The following is a 24,921-nucleotide window of genomic DNA, read 5'->3' as shown; positions in this document are numbered from 1 at the left end:
TGACCACTTCTAGGGAGTGACCCCTGAAGTTGACCTCTGACTTCCACATTCACATGCCCATGTGTGTGGGCACACACACAAGTTATTTCTAATGGGCATGCCAAGTCCGTTAGGTACTTTAACAAGTATCTTTGATCAAATCAGAAGCCTTTCTTGTTTGAAATGGTCTTGCAAGTAGACATTAAAACAGTAACAAGATTTATTTTTGTGTCTAATCTTAATACTTTTCAAAATGACTGTGAATGAAGTATCTCATCATAACCTTTACTTTGAAAATAAGTCAAAACAACGCATTATATCTGAAAGGTTCTGGGGGAAGAACAGCATCCCCAGTTGACGGACCCTTGCTGTGATCTCTGACAACATGGTCTCTGTTCTCCAGAGCTACATCGCCCAGGAAAAATCTCCAGACAAGAAGTCCAGTTGTTCCTGTGATCAGGAAACTTCTTCTACAGAGCCTACTCAGCGGCTGGTGTCTGCCACTGAAGTAGTGACATGGACCCTACCCTCCAACTCCACAGAGCAAGTCCCCAGAGAGGTCCCCTCACAGCTCACGAGGGCCCCTCGGCACTCTCCCTTCAGCTTGGATGACCTCTGGATAGAAAAGACGCAGAGGAGCATGCTGGAGAAGCAGCTGCAGCTCAGGAGAAAGACGTGTACGGGGACAGCACACTCGGACCAAGTTCAGGTAAGCCAGCCACAGGCCGGGCATCTCCTGACATGACCCGGGTGCCTGCCATTTCCTGACCCTGTCCCGCACTGACACTTGTCACCCGTGGTCCCCTGAGTCACAGACGCTGACCAGTGTGAACCTGTGTGTTAGCTGGCTTCCCATTACTGTCATAAATGCTTGAGATAAGGAAATCAATAGATGAAGACACGAGGGTTGGGGCTGGGGAGATAACCCAGTCAGTAAAGCGCTTGAGGACCTGAGTTCAACTCCCAAAACTCACATTTAAAAAAAAAAAAAACTAAAACAGGCTTGGTGACATGTTTGTAATCCAGCTGCATGGAAGCAGAGACAGGTGGATTCCTGGGAGCTCACTGACCACCAGGAAACACAGCCACATTGGCCAGTGAGAGACCCAGTCACAAAAAACAAGATGGACAAATGTCTGGGCAATGACACTCTAGGTTGTCCTCTGGCCCCCTAGACACATGTACACACACACATGTACCCCTGTGCACGCGCGCGCACACACACACACACACCACGTGCACTCACACGAACATGTACACATGCATACATGCCTACACACAAATATGCACACCGAAAAAAGTAAGTTTTATTTTGCCATTTCCGCAGAGGTCTCAGTCCCTGTTGCTTCCGGTTTGTGGTAGCTCAGTATATCACAGTGGGAGTGCACGGCAGAGGAAACCCTGTGAACTCGTGGCAGCTGGGAAGAGGTAGAAAACAAGGTTGGGGCCCCGTATTCCCTTTTGTAGGTATCCCTCATGAAGCCTTCTGGCTTCTGACTCTTGAAGGGTTCCACGCTCTCCAAGCTGAGGACCACCAAGCTTTTGAACACACAGGCACTTGAGGACATTCTAGACTGAGCTGTAGTGGTGGAAAAAGACGCCGCCCAGCAGGAGCTGCTCCAGAGTTCCCAAAACACTGCTCCATATTCCTCCTCTGTGAGTTGTCCCTGTCCAGTGGTCAGCGTTTGATCCCATACATACTCACACACAACTGACAGCCTGTTAAAAATGACGTCACGTGGGCCAGCAAGATGGCTCAGCAGGTGAGAGCCCTTGCCACCCAGCCTGATGATGGCCTGAGCTCACTTCCTAGGGCCTACATTGTACAAGGAAGAACTGCTTCCTGCCAGTCCTCAGAACTCCCCACACAGGACAAATAAATCAAATGCGACAATTTTTTTTAAAAAAAGGGACTTCACAGTCTTTTACAACATACCTTCTCGATTGTCAATATTGCTGATTTTTTTTCTTTCCCTTGATAAAACAATAAGATTGTTGTCATGTATCTGTGAAGCACACATCCCTGAAGTCTGGCTTAGTCCACTCACAGTGTTTTTGCAAGTATTTCTCTGTCTAAACACAAGGCTTATTGTTTGCTTTTTAAAAGAATTGGTTTCTGAATTAACACACAAAGCAATAGGTTCCATCATGCCATTCTCAAGCACACTTTGTTTCGGGTCACCCCTTCTCCACTCTCCCGAACCTCCCTCCCCACTGCCGTGCCCTTTTGCCTTAGAATTCCCACTTCCATTTTCTTTTCTTTTCTTTTCTTTTTTTTTTCTCATTTTGTCTTGTTTTGGTTTTTCGAGACAGGGTCTCTCTGTGTAGCCCTGGCTGTCCTGGAACTCACTCTGTAGACCAGGCTGGCCTTGAACTCACAGAGATCAGTCTGCCTCTGCCTCCAGAGTGCTGGGATTAAAGGAGTGAGCCACCACTACCCAGCTTTCCCCCTTCCCTTTTCATATCCGGCTTGCTCCGCTACCCTCCATCCTCCTTCCCTTAACATCCACTTCCCCCTCTCATGGCCCCTTTCTAGTTTCCCCAGCCTCTGCCCATACTCATTTCCACATAAACAAACACATACATAAATTAACAGCTAAGGTCCACAAGATGAGAGAGACATACAGGGTTGTCTGTCTGAGTTACCTCACTATGTTTCTGGATCCATCCGTTTTCCCAAAAATATAGGATCTTTTCCCAAGATATTTTCATTATCATAAAGGAAACCCCATACTTATTGAGCAGTCAGTGCCCACTGTCCTCTCCTGAGCCCTGAGAGGCACGAATCTACTTCACATTTCTATGGATCTGTCCATCCTGGCATTTCATAGAAATGGAATTGTATGATATGTGAATGTCTGGCATCTTTCATTAATGCAATGATTTCAAGGTGTTTCCAAGTCTTAGTGCCTATCAGGATTTCATTCCTTTCTATGCTGACTATTTTATTATGTGTAGACGTTTGTTTATTCATTCATTGATAGACATTTGGACTGGTTCCAATTTTTGGCTACTATTAATATTATTTCCAGGAACGGTATACAAGCTCTTGTTTGAATACACGTTTTTCTGTTCTTAGCAGTAGAATTCCTGGGCTGGATAGGAATTCTGTGATTACCTTTCAGGTAGACTGCCTGACTGACAGACACTTTGGCCGCACTGTTACCTTCCCACTCTCACTAGTGGCTGCATGGTCTCAGGTTCTCCTCACTGCAACTTGTTTTCTGTTTTGTTTTGTTGCCGAAAGATAACAGGTGCTGGCGAGAATGTTGTTGGTAAAAATTTGTACTAGGCAGCCACCATGAAACACTGGATGGAAGTTCCTCAAAAAAAAAAAAAAACAAAAACAAACAAACAAACAAAAAAACTAAAAATAGAACTATGTCAAAGCCTGAGTCAAACCCCCACTTCTTAGTATTTACCTGAAGACTTGAAATCAGATTGTTCAGCCGACATTTGCAGACCACTGTTCACTGCAGCAGCAGTCACAGTAGACAAATCGGAAATTCAATGTCCTTCAACACATGAACAGATACAGAAAAGGTGGCCCGTTCACACGATGGAATATTGTTCCTCTGAAAAGGAAGCGACTTATGTCAGTTGCATCAAGGACTGCACTGGAGAACCATATGAGATGTGAAGTCAGTCCAACACTAAAGACAAATACCACGTGTTCTCACATATACGTCTATGCCAAGGCAGCTGAAATCATAGAGGCCCAAAACAGAATGATGGTCACCAGCGAGGAAGGGGCTGCGAGGACTGGAGAGGGGATAATCCAAGGGACACATCCTGTTATATAGGAAGAATAAATTTGATTTTTATATCTCCTGCTCAGCACAGTGAATAATTGGGTGTCATACGTTGCTTTAAAATTTTTACATATATTTCTTTAGGGCATGCAGGCATGTGCCAAGCTGTGTATGTGGAGGTCCAAAGACGACTTGCAGGAGTCAGCTCTCACTGGTCTGGCAGCAGGTGCCTTCACCTTGCCAGCCCCCGGTGCCAGAAAGTCTAGTGTCACTAAAAAAATAAAATAAACCTCAATATTCTTCCCATAAAAATGTCAAATATTCGAGGTGCTAGATGGGCCAATTAGCTGAATTTAATCATCTTACATTCTGTTCAAAACCTAACATCAGCCTGGGCATGGCGCCTCATACCTGCAATCCAGCGCTCAGAAGGCTGAGCAGGGTGTCAGATGTCTGAGGCCAGGCTGAGCTGATAGTGAGACCCCGGCAGGAAACACAGGCCTGGGGAAGAAGCTGGGTGGTGGAGTGTTCACCTTGCATGTGCAAGGGTTCCACCTTCAGCACTGGAAAACAAAGCCCTGATGCCACTTTACATCACACAGATATGTGCAAGGAAAACTTTCAGGTAAATACTTTAAAATATTTCAAAATATTTTTATTATTCTTTTAAAATTATGTTTGTATGTGGTGTGTGTGTGTGTGTGTGTGTGTGTGTGTGTGTGTGTGTGTGTGTGTGTGTATTTGCAGGTACCCTTGGAATCCAGAAATGGGTTTCAGGTCCATAGAGTTGGAGGTACAGGTGTTTGTGAACTACCCGATATGGGTGTTGGGAACTGAACTCAGGTCCTCGGCAAGAGCATTATGTGCACTTAACCACTGAGCATCTCTCCAGCATCACTTTAAAATTTGTTTTAGAAGAAAGTGCAAACCAAAATACATGTGAGAAAAGAAACCAAATACATGATTCTCAGATTCCCAAGGTGATGTGTGTGTGTGTGTTTATTTTAAGGCTTCCATTTCATTATGTGACTGAAAGGATAAGTAAAACTGAGGATATAGATGGGGAAAAAATGGTAGCTAAAAACCAGTAAGAATTATACGGGACAACAGTTATGTGGCAAGTGGAATCTTCAGTGCTGATGATGTCGGTTTGTTTTAGAAGGATGCTAACAATGAACGCAGGTAAGACAAATAGCATCTTAACTACAAAAGTGCTCCTGGGACAGAGATGCTGTGGCTCACAGGAGAGTGAGTGCGTGGTGTTCACAGGGCCCAGAGTACAACCAGAAACCCGCTGGGTCCTTGTTCCCTCCCCCTCACAGCAACAGCTCAGCCCTCACCGATCCAGTGTTTGACCTTATAGCCCACAGCTAGGACATAATAACTCAGATGGACACCAGAGCCTCCAGGAAGATGTCAGGGACTTTGGGAATGAACGTGGCTCTTGACTTAGATGAGATCATCATGATATAGCCCATCACACCTCTAAAATGGCAACTAAGCGCCCCCCCCCTCCAGTCTATTGTACTCAAGGCAGTGACAGGGAATTCAGGCATATCTGTTCTCCTGTGACCACCAGAGAACGTCGTGCTGCCTACCACCAGCCCACTGAAAGATCCAGATTCAATTCACAGGCTGTTTCCACTAAATGGATGCATCCCTCTCATACAATTATAAAGTGGAACATCCTAAGTCAGGGTCACCCTACAGGTGGACAGAAACCTATTACATTCAGTTGTAGCTCACTTATTAACTTCGTTTTAAAATAACTCTTCCCATGGGGCTGAGGAGATAGTTCAGTGGGGGAAGTGCTTGCCAAGCAATCATAATGATCCCCACATTCATATCCCCAGCACCCACATAAAAAGCCAGGTGTGGCCACACATGTCTGTAACTGTAGAGCTGAGGAGGTGGAGACGGATAAATCCGAAGAGCTTTCCAGCCAGCCAGTGGAGCCAATCTGTGAGCTCCAGGATCAGCAAAGCAGCGTCACCTCAACAAGTTAAGTTCAGAGTGACAGAGCAACACAGCTAACATCAACCTCTGGCTTCCACACACATATGTATGTGCACCTGTGCAAATGAGCGCATGCACATCTATACACACACACACACACACACACACACACACACATACACACACAGAGGCAAGCAGATAAACACAGAAGAGGAAAAAGAAGGAACAGACTCATGTTGCAGTAATGGTCTCATAACTAATGAGAACTTTTCCTTCATATTCCTGAATCTTCTAAGTTGCTCTGTGCAGGAATGCTTCAGTGAAGGAAATGACTATTCAACATTAATAACAAGAGACACTGCTGGCAGGATTCAGACCAAGGAAGTCTGGCTTCGGTCCACATTTTAACCACCATGTGATACAGCCTCTCTCATCTTAAATGCACAGATGTATTTAAACGATCTTCGTCTGGTATTTGTTAATTAGCCTTTAGGACTTGACCATGACTGGCCATTGGAGTGGTAGAAAGAATCTAATGAGTCCTTGGCTACCAGCTGGACTCTCAGCTGAGCAGAGGAATCATGATGTCACTTTCTGAGATAAGGTAGACAGGGCCTGGTGTCGCAGGCTTTGGGCTGCTTCACAATGGCACCATAGAATGTGTGGCTTCCCAACAACAGACAGTATCTTAGTTACTATTCTCCTGCTGGGAAGGGACACCATGACCATGGCAACTCTCATTTACAAAGCATTTAATTGGGGACTTGCTTACAGTTTCAGAGGGTTAGTTCATGATCATCATGGCAGGAAGCAGATGGGCATGACACTGGAAACACAGTAGCTAAGGGGTTTTCATCCTAATCCACAGGCAGCAGAGAGAGAGAGACAGACAGACAGACAGACAGACATGCACTATAGGCCTGGAATAGGCTTTTGAAAGCTCAAAGCCCACTCCCAGTGATACACCTCCTCCAAGGACACACCTGTTCCAACGAGGCCATCTTCCAAACAGTTCACCTGGGGACTAAGCATGCAGATATATGAACCTCTGTGGGGGGCGGGGCATTCTCATTCCAACCACCATAGACAGTTACCTCTGGAGGCTAGAAATGCAGAAGCAGAGTGCCAGTGATACCAGGTCTTTTAGTGTGATGGGTCCTTTCACAGCACCATTGTGCATAACCTAAGGACCTAGGATGCTGAATACTCAAGTTATCAAAGGTTGACCTGAGACAGAGGCTTCAAGTTCACTGTCCCACACCAATGGAGACTGACGCTAAGCGGAAGCGGGCTTTATTAAGGACAATCACAGAAAGTGAGAACTGAATGAAGGTGAGAACTTAAGGGAAAGTGAGAGGAACTCCTGAGAAAGGGAGATGGACACAACCATTGAGCTTCTGTGCCTGGGAGCTTTTATAGGGCCATAGTAGAAACTTTGAGATTGGTTCATCCTTGTGGGCCATGCCAACAGAGGGCCCCCACACTCGACGCATCTCCCACCAACCAGGGGGACGATCCTGACCATGTTTCTCAACTATCCACCCAGTTAGGGCTGCTTGGTACCCAAGCCTGCCCATCTCCGACTATGACTTCATTTGCTGTTGGCCTTGACTGTCTGCTAGCTGTCCGTCTCTTGGCTGGAGTTACCCCCCTCTGACCTTGCAGGTGTCTGCTGTTAATTGTACTAAGCGCTCTTTGTTCTTGGTGGCCACCAAAAGAAGCTGTTCTTGGTTACATCCTATTTAGCTCCTTGTCTCTGGGGTGGTCTGGAATGGTCTCCTAGGTGGAGGAATCTTGTGTGAAGATATCTTGGTCTATTGAAATTGGCTTCATTAGAAGCAAAGATACGAGGAAGGAAAGACAATGGGGGACTGGGCCACCACAGTGACAGGAGTGGGAGCAGCCACTAAGACTGTCCCCACATCCTCTCCCCCTCCCCTTCTCAGCTGACTCCATAGTCCTGGTCCTACCGTGCCCTAGAAATAACAAGAGAACCCTGCAGAGGAGATTGGCAAGGAGAAACAGGCCTCACGGGAAAAAGAAGGCATTCTCCCTGAGAGAGCTGAGGAGGCAGAGCTAAAAGGCCAGAGAGCCAAGCCTCGGACAAAAGTCTGGAGGCTCCAATGCCCTCATGAAGAAACTCCAGAAAGGGGGAATGTGCTTTGACTCAGGAGACAACATGGCCAAGGCCATGGAGGAGCAGCAACTGCCAAGTACAGGACAAGAACCTGGGGACTGGTGGCACACCCCCACCCCACAGGCTCTGCACCATAGAAAGCCCCCCCTTACCACTGGCAAGCTTGCGGGGTACCGTGAGCCCCTTCTCCCTCCCAGTCTGGATTTTTATATATTTTAGGCAAGGAAATAGGCACCTACCTGTCAGAGCTCAGCTTGCCAGCTGGACAGGCTCTCTGAGGTCATTTCTTTGGTTACACTGAAACTTGTACACCCTCACTGGAACCCAGGTAGGGACCCAGAAATAGAAAAGATCAGGACCCGGTAATGCTGTGACTTTTTCCATGGTGAGACACGTAAGATGTGAGCCCTGCTTTTGGCGGATAAATTCCTTGGACAGTCTTGAGTCTTGGAGCAGTGTGGCAGTCTCAGTGTCCCACGGCTGAGATGACATGTTGGGAAAGACAGAAGGAGAGAGACACACTCTCTGTGTACCTAAGGGTATTGCCCCTTAGGGCTCTGTGCTGTATCATGGGGAGAGGTAGTAAAAAAGGATTTTTCAGAAAGGAAAGGGATTTGCTTGCCTACAGTGTCTCCATTGCCTTCTTTGCCAGCTACCTCTAAAAGTTTGTCCTGGTTATCAAGGGTTATAAAGTTTGATGAACATTATTCACGAATAATGGATACTGTCTCTCTTCCAGTGTGTTGCTTTTGAAAGTATTATAGGTTAGTGGAAAGAGCACTGGTTTCGAAGTCAAAATATTTGGGCTCTAATTCCACTCAGTCTTAGCAGTATGGATGTATAGCCTTGGTAGGGTCATTTAGCTTCTCTAAAACAGATTCTAAAACAGATTCAAATGTGCATAAGCTAATTCTGACTCAAAAATCCTATACCTAACCATGGTTATATCTAACCATGCTGTTCATCATAAAACCAAAAATGAGGAAGGCCCATGGCCAAGCCTCCACTCTGTAAAACTAGGAACATATGTAATACAAGGAGAAAGTCTGGGATTTGAGGATCATACATTCAGGCAACAGAATCTCGTGTGTGTGTGTGTGTGTGTGTGTGTGTGTGTGTGTGTGTGTGTGTGTGTGTGTTAGTCTTCCTAGAATGGGGGTGGGGCTGAAGAAGATAGCATGGAGGTTTTTTGACGCCACCCTCTTTCCTGGGCCTCCAGTTCGGTCCTGGCTGCCGCAAAGCTGCTCTGGCGTCAGAGTGGATGGGCTTGAGGAAGCAGGTTGGGTCATGCCCATATGGAGGCTGCTTTGGATTTAATGAGATGCTAGGCATATTGTTAGGGAGCAAGGAGAAAAGGTCTCAGGGGCTTAGGGACTGCACAGCCTCGGCAGCAGGCTCTTGGCAGATGACCTCGCCGCGGTGGAGGCTGGGAAGAAGGCTTAGGGGAGGCAGAGGGAGAACTCCATCTTTCCAGGGCCGACCGACGAACAAATGCGAGACAAGGTGGTTTTGGTGGCCCGAATCGTTAATCTAGCTATCCACAGTTTGTCCTGGATCTTATTGACTGCCACCTTTTAGTTAATGGCAGGGAGAGCCAGGGTGAGGACCGCACAAGAAAGCTAGATGCTGCTGCGGTCTCTCTCGCCCTTTCACCGCACAGATCCCAATGTGGTTAGCATGACTGGCAGGTTTACTGATGCTCATGTCAGGGGAAGGGCCATGTCAATGTACCCATCTCCTGACCATGCACTCAGTTCTAGGCTGCCGTGCAGATGACTGGATGGGAAAAGATTAGTGGGGAAGGAAGAGAGAGAGAGCAGGATCCCTGTTCTCCCTGCCCCCCCCCACCAATCCTTGAATTTCATTTGTAATTGTTTAAAATTTTATAATTTCTTCTTTCCATTTCCTCATATTGTCATCCTTAATCTAAAGTGCATGGGGGGGGGGAGTAATGCTAAACATTGTTGCATGGTTTCTTCAGTGTCTCAGCCATGTCTTACATAGATAAGTCATGTTAGTATATATTTGAACGGACATATAATTCTGTACATTGTCTTCCTCTTTGATCTTGGATTCTGTACTTGTTCCCTTTGTCTGAGCTGTCTTCTCTATTGGTCAGTTTGTGTCTTCAAGACTGATCCTTATGAGTCTGCATTTTAGGAAGGAACAGGGAGAACAGGGAAACCAATCTGGTTTGTAATCCAAGTGAATCAGAGAGCTAAGGCAGAAGGGTTGATATATATCAAGGTCAGCCTGGGCTTCAGAGTAAGTTCAAGGCCAGCCTTGGCAACTTAGTGAAACTCTGCCTCAAAATAAGTAAAAAGAAGGACATGGTTATAGCTCAGTGGTAGAGAATTTGCCTAGCATGCAGTAGGTCCTAGGTTCAATCCAGTTAATAACACACACAAACACACATAATGAAAAGAAAATCCAACTGTTAGTCTCACTCTTCAAGACTAAGAAAATGAAGAACCACGCTCCATTCTGTTTTTGACACTTGCTTCTTAGCAAACTTGAGTCATACAAAACCCAGATGCACTTCATTAACTCCATATTATTAAGACCCCTGTAAGCCAGGGTGTGGTCTGGCCCTGGCTTCTACCCAGTCTGCTATGCTGGCTTGGACTCCACTGTTGGAAGTGACTGTGGCCCTGCATGACCTCACATGAGCATCTCATGCCCCTCCCCTGAAATCACCAGTTACATGATATATAAAGAATTGTTTTGTTTTGTTTTTCAATCCAGGCATAGGGGCACATACCTTCAATACCAGCAGGTGGATCTCTGAATGTTCCAAGACAGTCAGGGCTGCAATGAGAGATCTTGCCTCAAGAATAGTTTTTTTCCCTCATTAATGGGTATATCAAAAAGACAATAAACATTTTGCTGGTGGACAGGAAAAAAGAAAGGACAGTGGTGCCTTACATGTGTTCCTCAAGGGCTTCAGTGGGGGCAGCTGGCCCGACGTCACTGGCTCCAAACCTCATCCTTCCTCTTCTCGGTTCATCTTGGTTGGTTACCTCACACCCAGCTACAGCTCACATGCACCTTCCTCAGCGTTCTAGACTTGGGCATTTCAGCTCTTCCTCTCTTCTCACTGCAACATTTGTGAGCAGCCCACAGTTTCACCAGAGGCTTGTCCCCTCCCTCCCTGCAGAGAGCAAGCTTCTTCTGCCCACCAGCATAGCTGGACTGCTATGAGGGTCCTCTTGTGGGCTGCGGGTAGCTGAATTCTCACTGTATTATTGTACAGCTAGCTCTCTGAGCCTCTTCTCATAGGGATCCAGATTCATCCAAGATGACTCCACTCTGCTGACCTGGTTATCTCTCAGCAGCTCTGCTCGCTCCCTACACCAGCACAGTGGCACCAGACCTGAGCAGATGAATTTTGAAGGGACAACAACAATTTGTACCTGGGATGTGGACTGGGATTAGAATTGAAAATTCAGTTTTGCATTCACCGGCTCCAAGGCACTTCTGGTTCACACAAATAGATGAGTCTAGAAAGCAGTTCAGGAGCTGTGAGTCTAGAGATGAAGGGAATGAATATCGCTGATATTGGAGATGAAATGTCCTCTTGGAGCCCATTCCAAGCAAGAGAGGAAGTGGAGCCTAGAGAAATGTCCCCCAAGACTCATTTATAAAGGCAGTTAGCCTGCCCTCCAGGAAGACTTCATCATCACTGGGCTGGTTATTGCTTTGTGCTGGTCAGCCTCTAAATGCTTTCAAAGGTCTTTGTCTTTAGTTTTCAAAGTTGCTTATTTAGGGACTGGAGAGATGGCTCAGTGGTTAAGAGCACTGGCTGCTCTTGCAGAGGCCCTAGGTTTGGTTCCCAGCACCCATATAAGGCAGCTTACAACTGTCTGTGACTCCAGTTCTACGTCATCCAATGTCCTCTTCTGGATTACTCAGACATCTGCATGCATATAAGTTTGTTCTCTCTCTCTCTCTCTCTCTCTCTCTCTCTCTCTCTCTCTCTCTCTCTCTCTCTCTCACACACACACACACACACACACACACACACACACACACACACGCCCAATTAAATCATAAACCAATAAGTCTCCGAAGCTGTTTGCTTGCTTTCAGTGCCCCTTGGAACTGACAGACTGGTATTTCTTAGCTGAACTTTCCTGAGCCCTGTGTTGATATGTCAATGTCTTTTATATCATCTGGGAAGGTTTTAGTCATTATTTCTTTGTGTGTGTGTGTGTGTGTGTGTGTGTGTGTGTGTGTGTGTGTGTGTGTTTACCATACATCGTTCTTATTCTACTTTTATTGAAAATGGAGTTATTTTACAATATATTCTGATCACAGTTTCCTCTCCCTCATCTCCTCCCAGCTCCTCCCCAACTCCATTCCTTCTTTCTCTCTCTCTCTCCTAAGAGAACATGTAAATATAAAAGACAAACAAACAAGGATAAAAGGAACAAACTAACAAACAAACAAAAACTAAGAAAGCATAAGAAATACACACACACACACACACACACACACACACACACCACCCCAAAACTCAAAATTGGAAACCATAATATACAAAGAGCCAGTGATGTTAAAAAATAAAAAGCCCAAACATATTTATCTTTTGAAGTCTGGGTTACCTCACTCAAGATGATTCTTTTTTCTAGTTCCATCTGTTTATCTGAGAACCTCATGTATTTTTTTAAACAGTTGAGTAATATTCCATTGTGTAAATGTACTATATTTTCATTATCTATTCATCCACTGACAGACATCTAGGCTGTTTCCCCTTCTGCGTGTTCTGAATAGAGCAACAATGAACATGGATGACCAGTACCTCTGCAGTAGGATGTAGAGTCCTTTGGGTGTAAGCTCAAGAGTGGTATATCTGGTTTATGCTCAAGAGTGTATATCTGGATCTTGAAGTAGATCTATTCCCAGCTTTCTGAGGAACTACCACAGTGACTTTCATGGTGTTAGCGATTATTTCTTGGCAGTTTCTCGCATCAGGTTTTTCACTCTCCTCTAGGACTGCTGTGACTAAATGTCTGATAAAAGCAACTGAAAGGGGAAGGATTTGTTTCCACTTGAAGTTGGAAAGAAATCCACTATGGAGGGGGAGGCACGGCAATGGGAGATTAAGGTCATCTTATGCCCACAGCGAAGAAGCAGAGAGAAATCAATGCTCAGCTTGCTTCCTCCTTTTTACTCAGAATGGAGCCCCAACCTATAAGATGGCTGCATTTAGGGGGGTTCTTCCCATCCCAATGAACCCAATCTAGAAATCCTTCACAGATATGCCCAGAGATTTGTCTCCAAGGTGGTTCTAGACCTGTCAAGCTGGCGGTTGATATCACAAGCATTTATGCTAGGGGACTCTGCTCTTGTTCTGGAAACTGACCCAGTTAAGTTCAGACCACATGTTTTCGCTGGCCTTGACTGGGTGTTTGCTACGTCAGACCAAGTCTACAAGTGCCTGCGGTACCACTGAGACACCCACTGAGCCATCTTGCCAAGCCCTATGAACTGCATTTTATTAAACATCCCCCCCCAACCCCAAAGAACATGCTTTTAGTAAAATCATCAGTTTTGTTTGGGAAGAAATATAAGGCTGGCTGGCTGGCCAGCTTGTAGGTATCTGAAGCCTCCTCTACAAACCTGCCTCCACATAGTTGAAGGCAATTGTCCCACCAGGCATTGCAGATCTGTTCTCACGCACCTCAGACTCTAGAAGTTACCTCCCCCACGGATTTGGTATAAACTGTACCTCCTACAGTACTGTGCATTTTGGCTGTGGACCCTGCTCACTGGAAAGAGTCAAGGCAGCTAAAAAAGTTAGGAATTGGCGATACTAGCCTGTGGTCTGTCTCTTCATTTGCCTTCTGCCTCTTGCCTCCTACCCCAGTGCTGGAGGAAGACAATCGTCACCTCTCCAGAGTCTCTGCACCTCCCTAGAAGAAGCCACCTGCTCTCCCAGAGTGCCCCAGTGGGACTGGACTACACAGGCTGGCCAGAGCCCGTGCCTGATACTGGTGAGCTTTATGCTTTTCTTCTGTCATATCCCTGGGTGTGCTGTCAAGGACATGGGTGAGTGTTGTGAGAGCTGTGTCTATTTGTCAGGAGAAGCAGCTCTAAGGTTGAGAGGGATGGACGGTTATCTCATCCCTTCAACTATCAAGGACTACCTGGTACCCAAAGAAGGGGCATGGTCAGCATTGTGCAGATGCTATGATTGAGTCCCCAGGCCTGGCTCTGAAAGGTCTTAGGTTTGGCTTCAAGAGGAACACAGAGTTGTTCTTTGGGGTAAAGATATGTATTAGAAGAGTAATTAACATCAGGGGGAAAAAACACCATGGTGGGGGCTATGGGGAGAGACCTATGTGGCAGAGCAAGGGTCCCTTCTTACAGGTCTCAGAGGAAGGGGGGGGGAGTTCCATGCCATGTGGTTGGTGAGTAGTCTGCAGTAAACATTTATAGAGAAAACACCCATGCAGTGTGCTGTCTCAAATCTAGCCAGCGGGGCCTCCCTTCCATGAGTTTTACATCAGCAGCCTCTTGGCTCCTTTCCCAAAACTACAGTGAAGAGCATCACATCATATATTCATCCACAAAAGGGCTGAATCATAAAAAAGGGCAGAGGGCCCCAAGTGAGCCAAGCCCAACCTTTTTCAGCACAAGTGCCATCTTCCTTAACCATATCTGCAGGCAGGGGCTGGGTGCTAAGAGATGCTCCCAGGCTCTTGACAGACGGACAGACTCTAAAGTCTGTAGTCCTAAGCAGGTGCAAGTTATCTATATGCAATCAGAAATATCCAGCTGGCTTCCAGGGAGGCAGGTCTGTAAGATGGATCAATCAGGGCAAAGTTCTAAGCAGAGTTAAAAAGCAAAACAAAACAAAAACACTTGAAAAACAGCACACTCCCTCTTGCCAGGTGTGGCGGGGGTGGGGGGCACCCAGGCCACTAGTCAAGGCCACTGAGAGTGAGGGGTGGTCTACCCTATAAGTAGCATTTGCCCACAGGAGCCCACAGCTGGCTGAGGAGACAGCTGTCGAGCAGGCCTAGGCCTTGAGCTCACAACCCAATGTGTGCATGCCGGGTACTGGTCCCTGGCAAGCTTTGGGCTTTCTGTCAGCAAAGGGGTCTGCTGAGACTGCATTGTGAAGTGGAGGCTGTGATCGTCAACTCACAACAAACGAAGTCACAAAAAAAAGTATCTGCTATCTGCCTTCTAAGGAAAAGCCCCTTTTCTCTCATGATCCCTCTGTAAAGTTAGGGACTTACTTAGAAACTGTGGGAGGGGCTATGGAGATGGATCAGTTGAGTAAAGTACTTAAGTGCAGACCTGCGTTTGAGGCCCAAGTGAAAAGCCTGTTGTGGTTGTACACACTTGTAATCCTCACATCGGAGAGGCAGAGACAGCGGGGCTCACTGGCCGGCCAGCCTAGCCTACTTGGTGAGCCCTAAGCCAATGAAAAGTAAACCTGTCCATCAAAAGAGCAGATGAGTTTGAAAATTAGCTGAAAAACCACGAGCAAGAGGCGATCCTTAAGCTCCAGGAGGGCCCTGGAAAGTATGTATGAAAGTTAGAGACTAGACCATGAATTACAAGTCCTGTGAGGGCAGAGAACACAGGTAAGACTAGGAGAAAAAGGAAAAGGAGATGAAACAGAAATTCTCCCACCAGGACTGAGGAGGAAAAAAGATGTAAAAGGAGTTAAACAGTGTGTGGTTTGGAAGGCAGAAAAGCAAGAAATGGAGCAGCAATAATTGAGGGAAGAAAAAGAAAGCTTAGCTAAGCTAAATCCTGAGACCCAAGAGTCTCCCACATTAACTGTGAGACAAGGTGGCTGAAGCATCATTCCTTTGTGAACTGAGAGAGAGAGAGAGAGAGAGAGATATGAAGCATAAGTTCTCGCCCAACAGAGTATAGCCAGCTCCAGCATCACCGTTGTTATCATCTTCATTATGACAATTATTGTTTAGTTCATTGGTTTGTGATGTGTATGGCTGTGTTGCCTGTGTGTATGTCTGTGCACTGCGTGTGTGCCCGGTGCTCCTGGAGGCCAGAAGAGGGTGTTGGATCCTGAGACTAAGATCATTCAGTGTTCTTAACCACTGAGCCATTTCTCCAACCTCCACAATTATTATTTTGGCGTGTGCTCAAGGTAGGGACCCATGTCACAACAACATTAATTATTTTTATTCTGCACAAATTTATCTGCCAAGGAATTCAAACAATGCTCTGAAATACCTGCCGATTATGAAGCTTTCAGTGTATAAGAAGGTGATGAGTTCAAATGTTAGGGCCAGCTTTGAAATTGAATTATCCGAAGAGAAAGGCTATTTCTTTCTCACAGTTCTCTCTCCAAAAGCTTCGTGGTATGTGTGTGTGCGCACACACACACATACACACAGACTTATACACATGGATGTGGGTACAAAAGCACGTATATGTGGAGGTCAACCTTGACTATCATTTCTTGTCTGCTGTTCACCTTGTATCTAGAGACTGCATCTCTCACTGGGAACTAGAAATCACCCCTTAAGTAAGGCTGGCTGGCCAGTAAGCCCCAGGGGTCTACCTATCACTGCCTTCCTCATTTTGAGACTTTAAACACATGCCATGACCCCCAGCTTTTTATATGTGCTGGAGATTGAACTCAGGTCCTCTAGCTTCCATAGTAAGCACTTTTTTGACTACCACCTCCTTGGCCTGAGTAGGTGAAACTCTGCCATTTGCTCATCCTTCTCCACCACTGGATTCTTGGCCAGTAGCAATACAAAAAAAAAAAAAAAATGAGTAGGAGTATCTGTACTTATATCTGACATGCAGGCGGCAAACTAAAAGTAGTTAGAAGAATCACAGATCACTATTACATACATCAAAAGGGGTCAATCTATCACAATGATAGAACAATTTCTTTATAATTTATTTAACTTTATTTTACATGCATTGGTGTGAAGGTGTCAGCTCCCCTGGAACTGAAGTAACAGACAGCTGTGAGATGCATGTGGGTGCTGAGAATTGAACCCAGGTCCTTTGAAAGAGCAGCTAGTGCTCTTAACTGCTGAGCCATCTCTCCATCCCCTGATATAACAAGTACGTACACACACACACACACACACACACACATTATACAGCACAACATTGTTACAGCCAATTTCATGAAATAAATGCCATTGCACACAAATAAACAAAATAGATCCAGATATAATCCCCATAGGTAATCAATACCCACCTCTCATCAAACATTGGACCATCCAGACCAAAAAAAAAAAAAAAAAATCAGCTAAGAGCCTTCAGAATTAGTCTGCACCACAGATCAAATGATTTAAAAGTCACCGCAGCATATTCCCTCCAACATCTGCAGTATGCACATTCTTCTCAACAGCCAGTGGAACTTTCTTGCTGGTCAGACTTCCTGTTGAGCCTCCTTGTGAATTTATTGCTGCTTTTGTGCTTACCTCCAGAGCTTCCATTTGGTCCTGTTAACACAATTTCTGTTTGAGCATCAGTGTGACATGACATCATCTTCTGTTAATTATGGTTTCCTTTGGTTCTGTGGACAGATTTACAATGGCTGCATGGTTTTTGCTGTTGTTGTTGTTGGTTTTTGGTTTTTGGTTTCCTGACACATGATATGTGGCCACTCTCACATGAAGTGTCAGTAGTCTGGATGCTTTTTCCTCACTAGGGTCGTACTTTCCTGTTCTTCACATGTTTCCTTTTTTGGTTGGAAACGGGACATTTAAAGCAGTGTGTTGTTCCAACGCTGAGCACTGCTCTCCGACTAGACCTGATATTGTCATTTCCTTGCTTAATAACTAGGGATTGTTTTAGGGACCTTTCTCTCCCTTCCCACAGCACAAAGCCTCTGATAGGCTCAGGAGGTACAGCTCTCATGTGCCCGCAGTTACCAGATGACAGTGGCTTGGCTGGGGCTGTCTCCACTCTCTTCTCAGACTCTACCAAATTACTAAACTCTGCTAAGTGGCAGCTGGTTGCTCTATTATTTCCAGTATCATTCCTGGAAGACAAATACTATTTAAATCATCCAATCAAACTCTAGTTTGTTTGAAAGAATGTGTTCTCGGGTCAGGATTTGGTGTTTGACTCCAGGCAGACCATTCTAGCTGTCTTGATCCAGTTCTCTCTAGTGGAGTTAGTTTAGTCCATCTCATTGCATCCTTGAACTCCCAGACCCCTCCACAAAACCTCTACTGTTCTTGAAGGCACCGTTAGACTTAAACTTCCCCCTGCTCTGTTACAAATGCAATCAGTCCCTTTGGGAAGGCGCATGGTGCTGTTAAATAGCCAGCTTTTCCCCCCAAGGCAGAAACATCTTGGAGCCAGGGCTCTAGATACAGGAACAGACACAGCAGCAAGCTTCTCTAAGTGATACGCTCAGAGCCAGGGGATAGGGGAGCAGCAGTAGCTGAAATCCTCGGAGCTTGCTTTTCCTGGCATGGAACTAACTAGCCCTGCTATGTATTCTCTATGGGCCAAAGAAGAAATCCCACTACTTACTCACTCTCTCTGGACTCAGCCATGGGCAGCTGCAAGAGCCTGGGAAATGCTGACATCCTGCTTCTAGAGGAACCTTTGCTGTGGGCTGAGGCAGGCCCACCACCAAATGCTAAGCCTCACTGAGTTACAAACAGCAAGGAAGGAGTAGTTTGGGTTCAGGTACCACAGACTGCACCTTCCTTACTGAATTGTCAACTGATAGTCTTGAATTTGTTTTCTTTATTTTTATTTCCCCGACCACCACTCCAGAGGCTATATAGGTGTTTATAATAACTTTTATACTAGAGTCATAGAACTTACTCTTGCTTGCTGCCCTGAACTTGGCTCCAGTCTCCTATTTTTTACAACCTGAGGTTCTCAGAGGAAATGAATGGGATGGCAATGCTCGTCACATCTTGTCTAAATCCATATCTTAACATTTTGGTCATCACTCCAGCGGCTGTGCTTTGTGCTGCCCACATCAGATGCACACTAACACTTGCCTGTGGTGGCGGTGCTGATACTCCAGGGTCTGGGAATCCTCCAAGGGGAAAAGAATGGAAATAATAGTTACAATGGTCCAAGTAAGGGTGGGAAGTCTTGGGTCAATTCCACTGCTCCCTGGGAACATGACCTTTGCTTATTCACCATTTCATTTAAGTTTAATTGTAACACGTGGGTGATGATAGTACTTACTGGGTAATATTGTGGAGATTCCTTGGAGCGTGCCTAATATATGTTTATTAAATGCCAGACAATATTTCAGGTGTTGCACATTTAAGATCGGTTACTTTTTTATTTCTGTGGCAAATGCCTGGTGATGAACAGCTTAAGGAAGAGCTTGTTTAGATCACGGTTCAAGGGCACAGTCCATCATGGCGGGGAAGGCATGGCAGCAGGTGTGAGGCAGCTGGTCATATTGCATTCACAGTCAGGAAACTGAGAGCCACGGTGGCTGGTGCTCAGGCTGTGTTCTCCTTTTTATTCAGTCTGGGACTCTAGCTCATGGGATGGTGTCATCAACATTTAGACGGGGTCTTCCCACCTCTATTAACCCAATCTACAAAACCCTCATGGGCACGTCCAGAGTCTGGTTTCCATGACGATTTTAACCCTGCCAAGCTGACAACCATCATAAACTATCACAGATCATCCCAGTTAGTCCCACAGCTATCCCACAGAACTTGCTAGAAAACACATCTGTTTGCTATCCAGAAAGTGAAGTGATCTGCCCAAGGTCAAGGCCAGGAAGAGTCAGCCCAGACTGAAATCCAGATTGCTTCTTTCTGACCAGCGGAAACCGACACACTGGGTTAGCTGTGAGAGAGACCGGACAGAAATGGACCTATAGGCTCAGACAGGTTCTGACCTTGTCTGTTTCCATCTTTCACCTCATCAAGCCATACCGGCCCCTCTGTGTTGGGCTTTCTGATGCATGCTGATGTCACTGTTAATTCAGACAGATAAACATACACATGAATGTAGTCGCATGCACGAACACACTATCCACATGTATCATTGAAAAATTTGTAGACCTACTATGCAATGGCAAGGGACTTTCCCATCCACCTTAACATTATCGGGAATGAAGCCTATAAGACTGACAGATGTCAAAGGGCTCGTCAGACTTTCAGTAATGACCTGACATGGCAACCGAAGGGGGTGGGGCTTATTTTTACTTACAGTTTCAGAGATTTCAATCCTTGGCTGCTCGGATTCCGGGTGGGAGGCAGAGCATCATCGAGGCACAAGCATGTGGAGGAGGACCCCAGTGGACATGAAGCAGGAAAGGACTGGAGACTTCCTAGACTTTCAAAGGCACCCCATACTGAGACTGGCCACCTGAAATCCACTAAGGTCTCAGGGAGATCTAAAATGGAACTGGACTCCCTGTAGGGAATGTGGTGTTTGCTAGCTTATATAAGCTAGACCACTCAAGCTTCTGCCGCCTGACATGCATCCTTGGCACCATACACTCAAAGAATATACTCTAGTCTCCTCAAAGTCTTGGCCTGAAAGAGTAAAGACACCCCCCCTTCTCCTACCTAGCTGGCCTTTTGCCCAGCTCCAGGTCCCATCCATCCCTCCACAGCTGCTCATGGAACATGGAGCCTGTGGCCAGTGCTCTGGGCATACTACTGGGCAAGGTGTCATGTCCCTGTGTCAGAAAAGGGATAAACAGGAGATGGCTATCCAGTGGGAGCAAGTTTATTGTCATCTAGCTGAAGAAGGATATGCACCAAGATGTGGAAGGTGAGGAGGAACCAATACCATAGACGGCAGAGAGAAGAGCAACTCAACTCCAGTATGTGCAAAAGCCCAGAGGCAAAGAGAACAAGCAAGGTAGCCACTGTGGCTGGAGCGGAGAGAGTCAAGGACAGGGGTGATGGGGTGGGGGTAGTACAGAAATCAGTGCAGCCATAGCATGTAGGTCTTAGGGGGTCATCTGGGGCGTGAAGAAAAAAAAAAGCCTTGGAAGAAACTGGTGCAGGTGAATGACCTGATGTGGTTTATATTCTCAGGCTCCCTCTGGCAGCTCTGTGGGTTAGCCTGTAGCTGAAGTCCACACACAGTAGAGTAATGGAGAAACAACCAGCCTCCACCTTAGAGGTAGAACCGCAAGCCTTGTGCACAGATGGCAACGTGGAGGGAGGGTGACTCATGCTGACAGGACAGCAGAGGGCCCTTCTTGTCGATTTCTTCCGAGGACAGCCTAGGAGAACACAGATGGCGATTCTCCGTGCAGACAGGCTGAACTGGGGAAGCAAGAAGCTACTCTTCCCAAGGTCAAGAACGGATGGAGGCAGGGTCTGAGGTATGAGAGCTGGGTATAAAGGGACCAGGGAGTGCACAAGCTCTCCCCACATCCCCCAAACTAGTCAAATAGACCAGAGACATGGATAAGACACTTTCCAATGTCCATGAAGTGAAGTTGAACACCAGAATCGTTCAGAGCTGGTAAGTAACTTAGAACCCCCAAAGGTTGCCACCCCTGAGTGTCCAGGGCATTGCGACTGGGATCTGTGAACATACAAGGTTCCTGGTGGTGTGGAGCAGAGAGCACATGCCAATTAGGGACGGAGGTGGCCGCAAGAAATACGGCCTCCGATGCAAGGACAAGAACCTGCTTGTGTCCTCATCTGAAATGCCTGTAGAACTTTGGAGTAGATCTAGTTCCCAAGAACGTAGAATGTTGCTGAGAGGACAGGGAGGAGAGAAAGAGATGAGAGAGTCAATAGCTATGATCAACCTCTCTCAGGACTTGCCCTCACACTTCTCAGCCTCCAGATGAGACCAACGTGGTTCCCACCATCTTGCCTCTGATTTTGTAATTAGTTATTGCTGTGAAGGCTTCTCATCCTCCAGGCATACTCCAAGAACGCACGCAAGGCCCCAGAGTGTCTGAGAAAATGCCACCGTGCTCCCGCGATGTCAAACTGTTTGGCACGAATTGTAACACTATTTTAAAGGGCCCATTCATGTCACCCCTGCTGTCCGGAGTGGGGCCGCGGTCCCCGCTCACCTGTGCACGAGGGCGCGCCCAGCGAGCGCGTCCCCAGGCCAGCGTGCGCAGCTGTGGGGCCCCAGGTGTCATCTAGGGCTGCGGGGGGCCCCTTGACTGCACCTCACAGATAGCGTGCTAGCTTTTGCGGAGCTAGCCGCCCTCGCGCTCGCCCGCAAAGCAGCAGGGCGCCGCCTCCTCCCCGACGCCCGCGCGCCGGTGCTGGCGGCCGCGGTGAGGACCCAGGGCGGCCCGGGGCCCGCGTCCGCGCCCCAGGTCTGCGTGCGCGCGGGCGAGAGCGCGCCGCCCGCCCGGCCGGCCGGCGACCCGCACAGCGGGGCCCACGCGCTCTGCGCCCTGCGGGGTGGCCGCCCGGCAGCGCCCACACGGGTCCTGCGCCCGCACCGGGGCCGGCCCTGGAGCCTGCTCGGCGGAGCCCCGCGATGTCGGGTGGCCCGGAGCCACGGCCGTGCAGCGGCGGGGATGCTGCCCCGGACCCCGCCGGCCTGTGGCTGGAGCTCGGGCCCGCCTGCCCTGGGGCGCCGCGCTGCCCTAGCGAGTCGAGCGGTCCTACCAGTGGCGACCTGGGCACCAGCAGCAGCAGCAGCAGCAACAGCAGCAGCACGGGGCTCTCCCCCGGTTCCGACTCGGACAGCAGCGGCGTGGTGTGCGGCGGCCGCGCTGCGGGCATGCGCGGCGCCCCGTCGCGCTCCCGGAGCCTGGAGAGCCTGCGCTCGGCCTCGGCGGGTAAGGGCGCCGCCTGCTCTCCCGCACCCTCCGGCCTCGCCGCAGCCTCCCCTCGCCCTTCTCAGCTTCCCCTCCCATCTCCTGACCCCCACTTCCCCATGGCTTTTACCCTTCTGCAGCCTTTTGCTTATGGCTGCCCGACCACCTGTCCCTTCTCTGACCAGCTTCCAGCAGGGGACTCCTTGTTTGTCCCGTCCCTGCTGCAGCTGCCGACAGGGGTGCTTAAGGTGAGACTGGAAGTTGGTTCGTCTAGACCCCAGCTTGAACGGCAAGTGTCTGACTGACTGCAGCCCCTTGCCCCCTGTCCGTGTGGGCAGCCACCTGCTGGGGAGAGTGTAGGTCCCAATCTCAGATGGAGTCGCCCAGCCAGGTGCATCTTGGGCGCTCTGAAACAAGAGTGAAGTTTCTCCTGTTGGGATTCTCTAGCGTCTCCCTTTCCTGTGTGCCCCCTAGTGCGCCCGATGTACCTGGAGGGCAGAATTCTGGGTACTAACAGGGAGGAAGAGTTTGGACCTCAGTAAGGAGTGAGAAAGTCCAGAGCGACTTCGTGGATGGTGGTCATCTGTCTTTGGTTAATTGTTGGGTCGGTTTCTTTTTATTTCAGCGTTTGCACACTCCGCAGTGAGTGGTGCTGTGAAGGAAGACAGTGGCTGTTGGGAAATCAGGGAGGTGGTGTGCCCGTTATTCCTTGTCCGGTAGCACTCAGCCTGAGAACACTGCTGGCCCCACCCAGGTGTAGGGATGAGACTGAAGTGTGCATTGAAGCCAGATGGGAGCAAAGGGACAGTGCGGGCAGCGGGGGCCCCCCTTTCCCCCCGACCCCCACCCCCACCTCCAGGACATAGCAAGGACGGTGTTGGGAAGGAGTGGAATAAAAATTGCCGGAGCAGAGTGGTAAGACCGTGAGGGAGGGACATGATCCTCGTTCTGTAGCTAGTAGACTTGGAAAAGGGAAGGAAAGATGTACAGACCTTTGTTTTTAGGACTCCACGACTCCCATCTGTGCTCTCCCAAAACAGACACATGTCGTTCAGAAAAGTCTGATATCCCAACTGTTGGTGTGTTCGGCTACAGGTTTCACACTTTCTACTGTGATGGCCTCCTATGCCTTGATGACTTCCTCAGAAACTCTCTGTCCTCTGGAGCTTAAATAGAACCTATTTTGAGAGTACCAAGGTAGATAATAACCTAAAAGAGATTTTAAACAATTTGGCAAACAGCCCTTTCTGCTGTCTTTACCCCAAAGCATATCTCCTCTTTTGAAGTTGGACGGGAATGTTTCCTCTGGTTTCTAGAACTGCAGAACCAGCCCAGACTCTTTTTCTGATGACCCAGTGACTCGGGCTGCCCTGAGCCCCTTCCCTTGTCTTTCTGTCTCAGGCATATGTATCCCAGTCAGACAGAACGGGGTGGCAGAGGTGGCAGGATGCGTTAGGCATCCTGATATCCGAGGGCTCTCAAGTCCAGTCTGGAACACTAGGGCAGGGTGATGAGTCTCAGAGACAGTGGTGACATCGACCTGAAGGCCAGGAGTGGGGTCCAAGGTAAACCATGACACAGGGCTGCTTCTAGTGGTGGTGGTGGGGCAGTTCTGAGCTGTCCAGCAACATGTGACAGCAGAGTAGAAAGCCACATTATGCTTCAGGGTTGTTTGAGACCCAGAAGCAAATGCCAGATCCCCCACATGACACAGGACCACTGGGGTATCTGGGAAGGTGTTGCTAGGTATGTAGACAAGACAGCATATGTAGGCAGCATCCAGAGGTTCCGGGGAAGGCGTTTCTAGTCACTTTCACATCCTTCCTGCTCCACTTCCATCCCCCACTCCCTATTCCTTGCTGTGGTGATCAAGCCTCACCCGACCTGGAATGGGAGCTAAAATGAGAAGGTCCTTCTCTGGATGCTTTGGATCTGTGCGAAATGTTGACAACAAGCATCACAGTTGCTCATCTAGATTCCTAGGCAGAACTTCCCCCGATCGCAGAGACAGCCCCAGAACTCAGTGAATTAATTCTCTTCCCGCCTACAGTGTGACTACCTATGTGCCATCCTTGGGAAGAACTGAGAAAACATGCCCTTCAGTAATGCGCTATAGATGCTCATTTTAGATGAAGAGATCTGGTTGGAGGAAGATTGCTAGGGAGCAGCACTTGACGGGAGAAGGAAAGAGGAATTAGCATGTTTCAAGCCCTGCACAGGATCAGTGAACGGCAGTGACTGGCTGTCTGAACTGTTAAGAGACCGGATTGATGTGATGTGATGGGTCTCCATTGGGTGTGGAGCAGGCTTAGTAGGCACATTGGAATTGTGTTTTTTGGCAGCTCACACATTCTCCACGGTTATGAATTCAGCAGTTACAACAAAACAGAATTTGA

At 47.8% G+C, this 24,921-nt stretch overlaps 1 protein-coding gene across 4 annotated transcripts in view; it reads left to right on the top strand.

Annotated features, from left to right (window-relative positions):
• Positions 1-24,921, top strand: part of Arhgef4 (Rho guanine nucleotide exchange factor 4) — a 148,041-nt gene that overhangs the window by 59,699 nt on the left and 63,421 nt on the right. For 3 of the 4 annotated variants that reach the window (XM_028865337.2, XM_037199701.1, XM_028865338.2), the window contains exons 3-4: positions 383-688; positions 13,694-13,820. In XM_028865337.2, the coding sequence (XP_028721170.1) occupies positions 383-688; positions 13,694-13,820 (433 nt within the window). Of the gene's footprint in view, positions 1-382; positions 689-13,693; positions 13,821-22,091; positions 22,547-24,921 lie in introns of those variants that run through there. The other variant, XM_028865339.2, reaches the window with a different exon arrangement.

This window comes from Peromyscus leucopus, chromosome 16_21 (genome assembly GCF_004664715.2).
Source record: "Peromyscus leucopus breed LL Stock chromosome 16_21, UCI_PerLeu_2.1, whole genome shotgun sequence".
Lineage (NCBI taxonomy): Eukaryota > Metazoa > Chordata > Mammalia > Rodentia > Cricetidae > Peromyscus > Peromyscus leucopus.
This window is presented reverse-complemented; position numbering and strand designations above follow the sequence as displayed.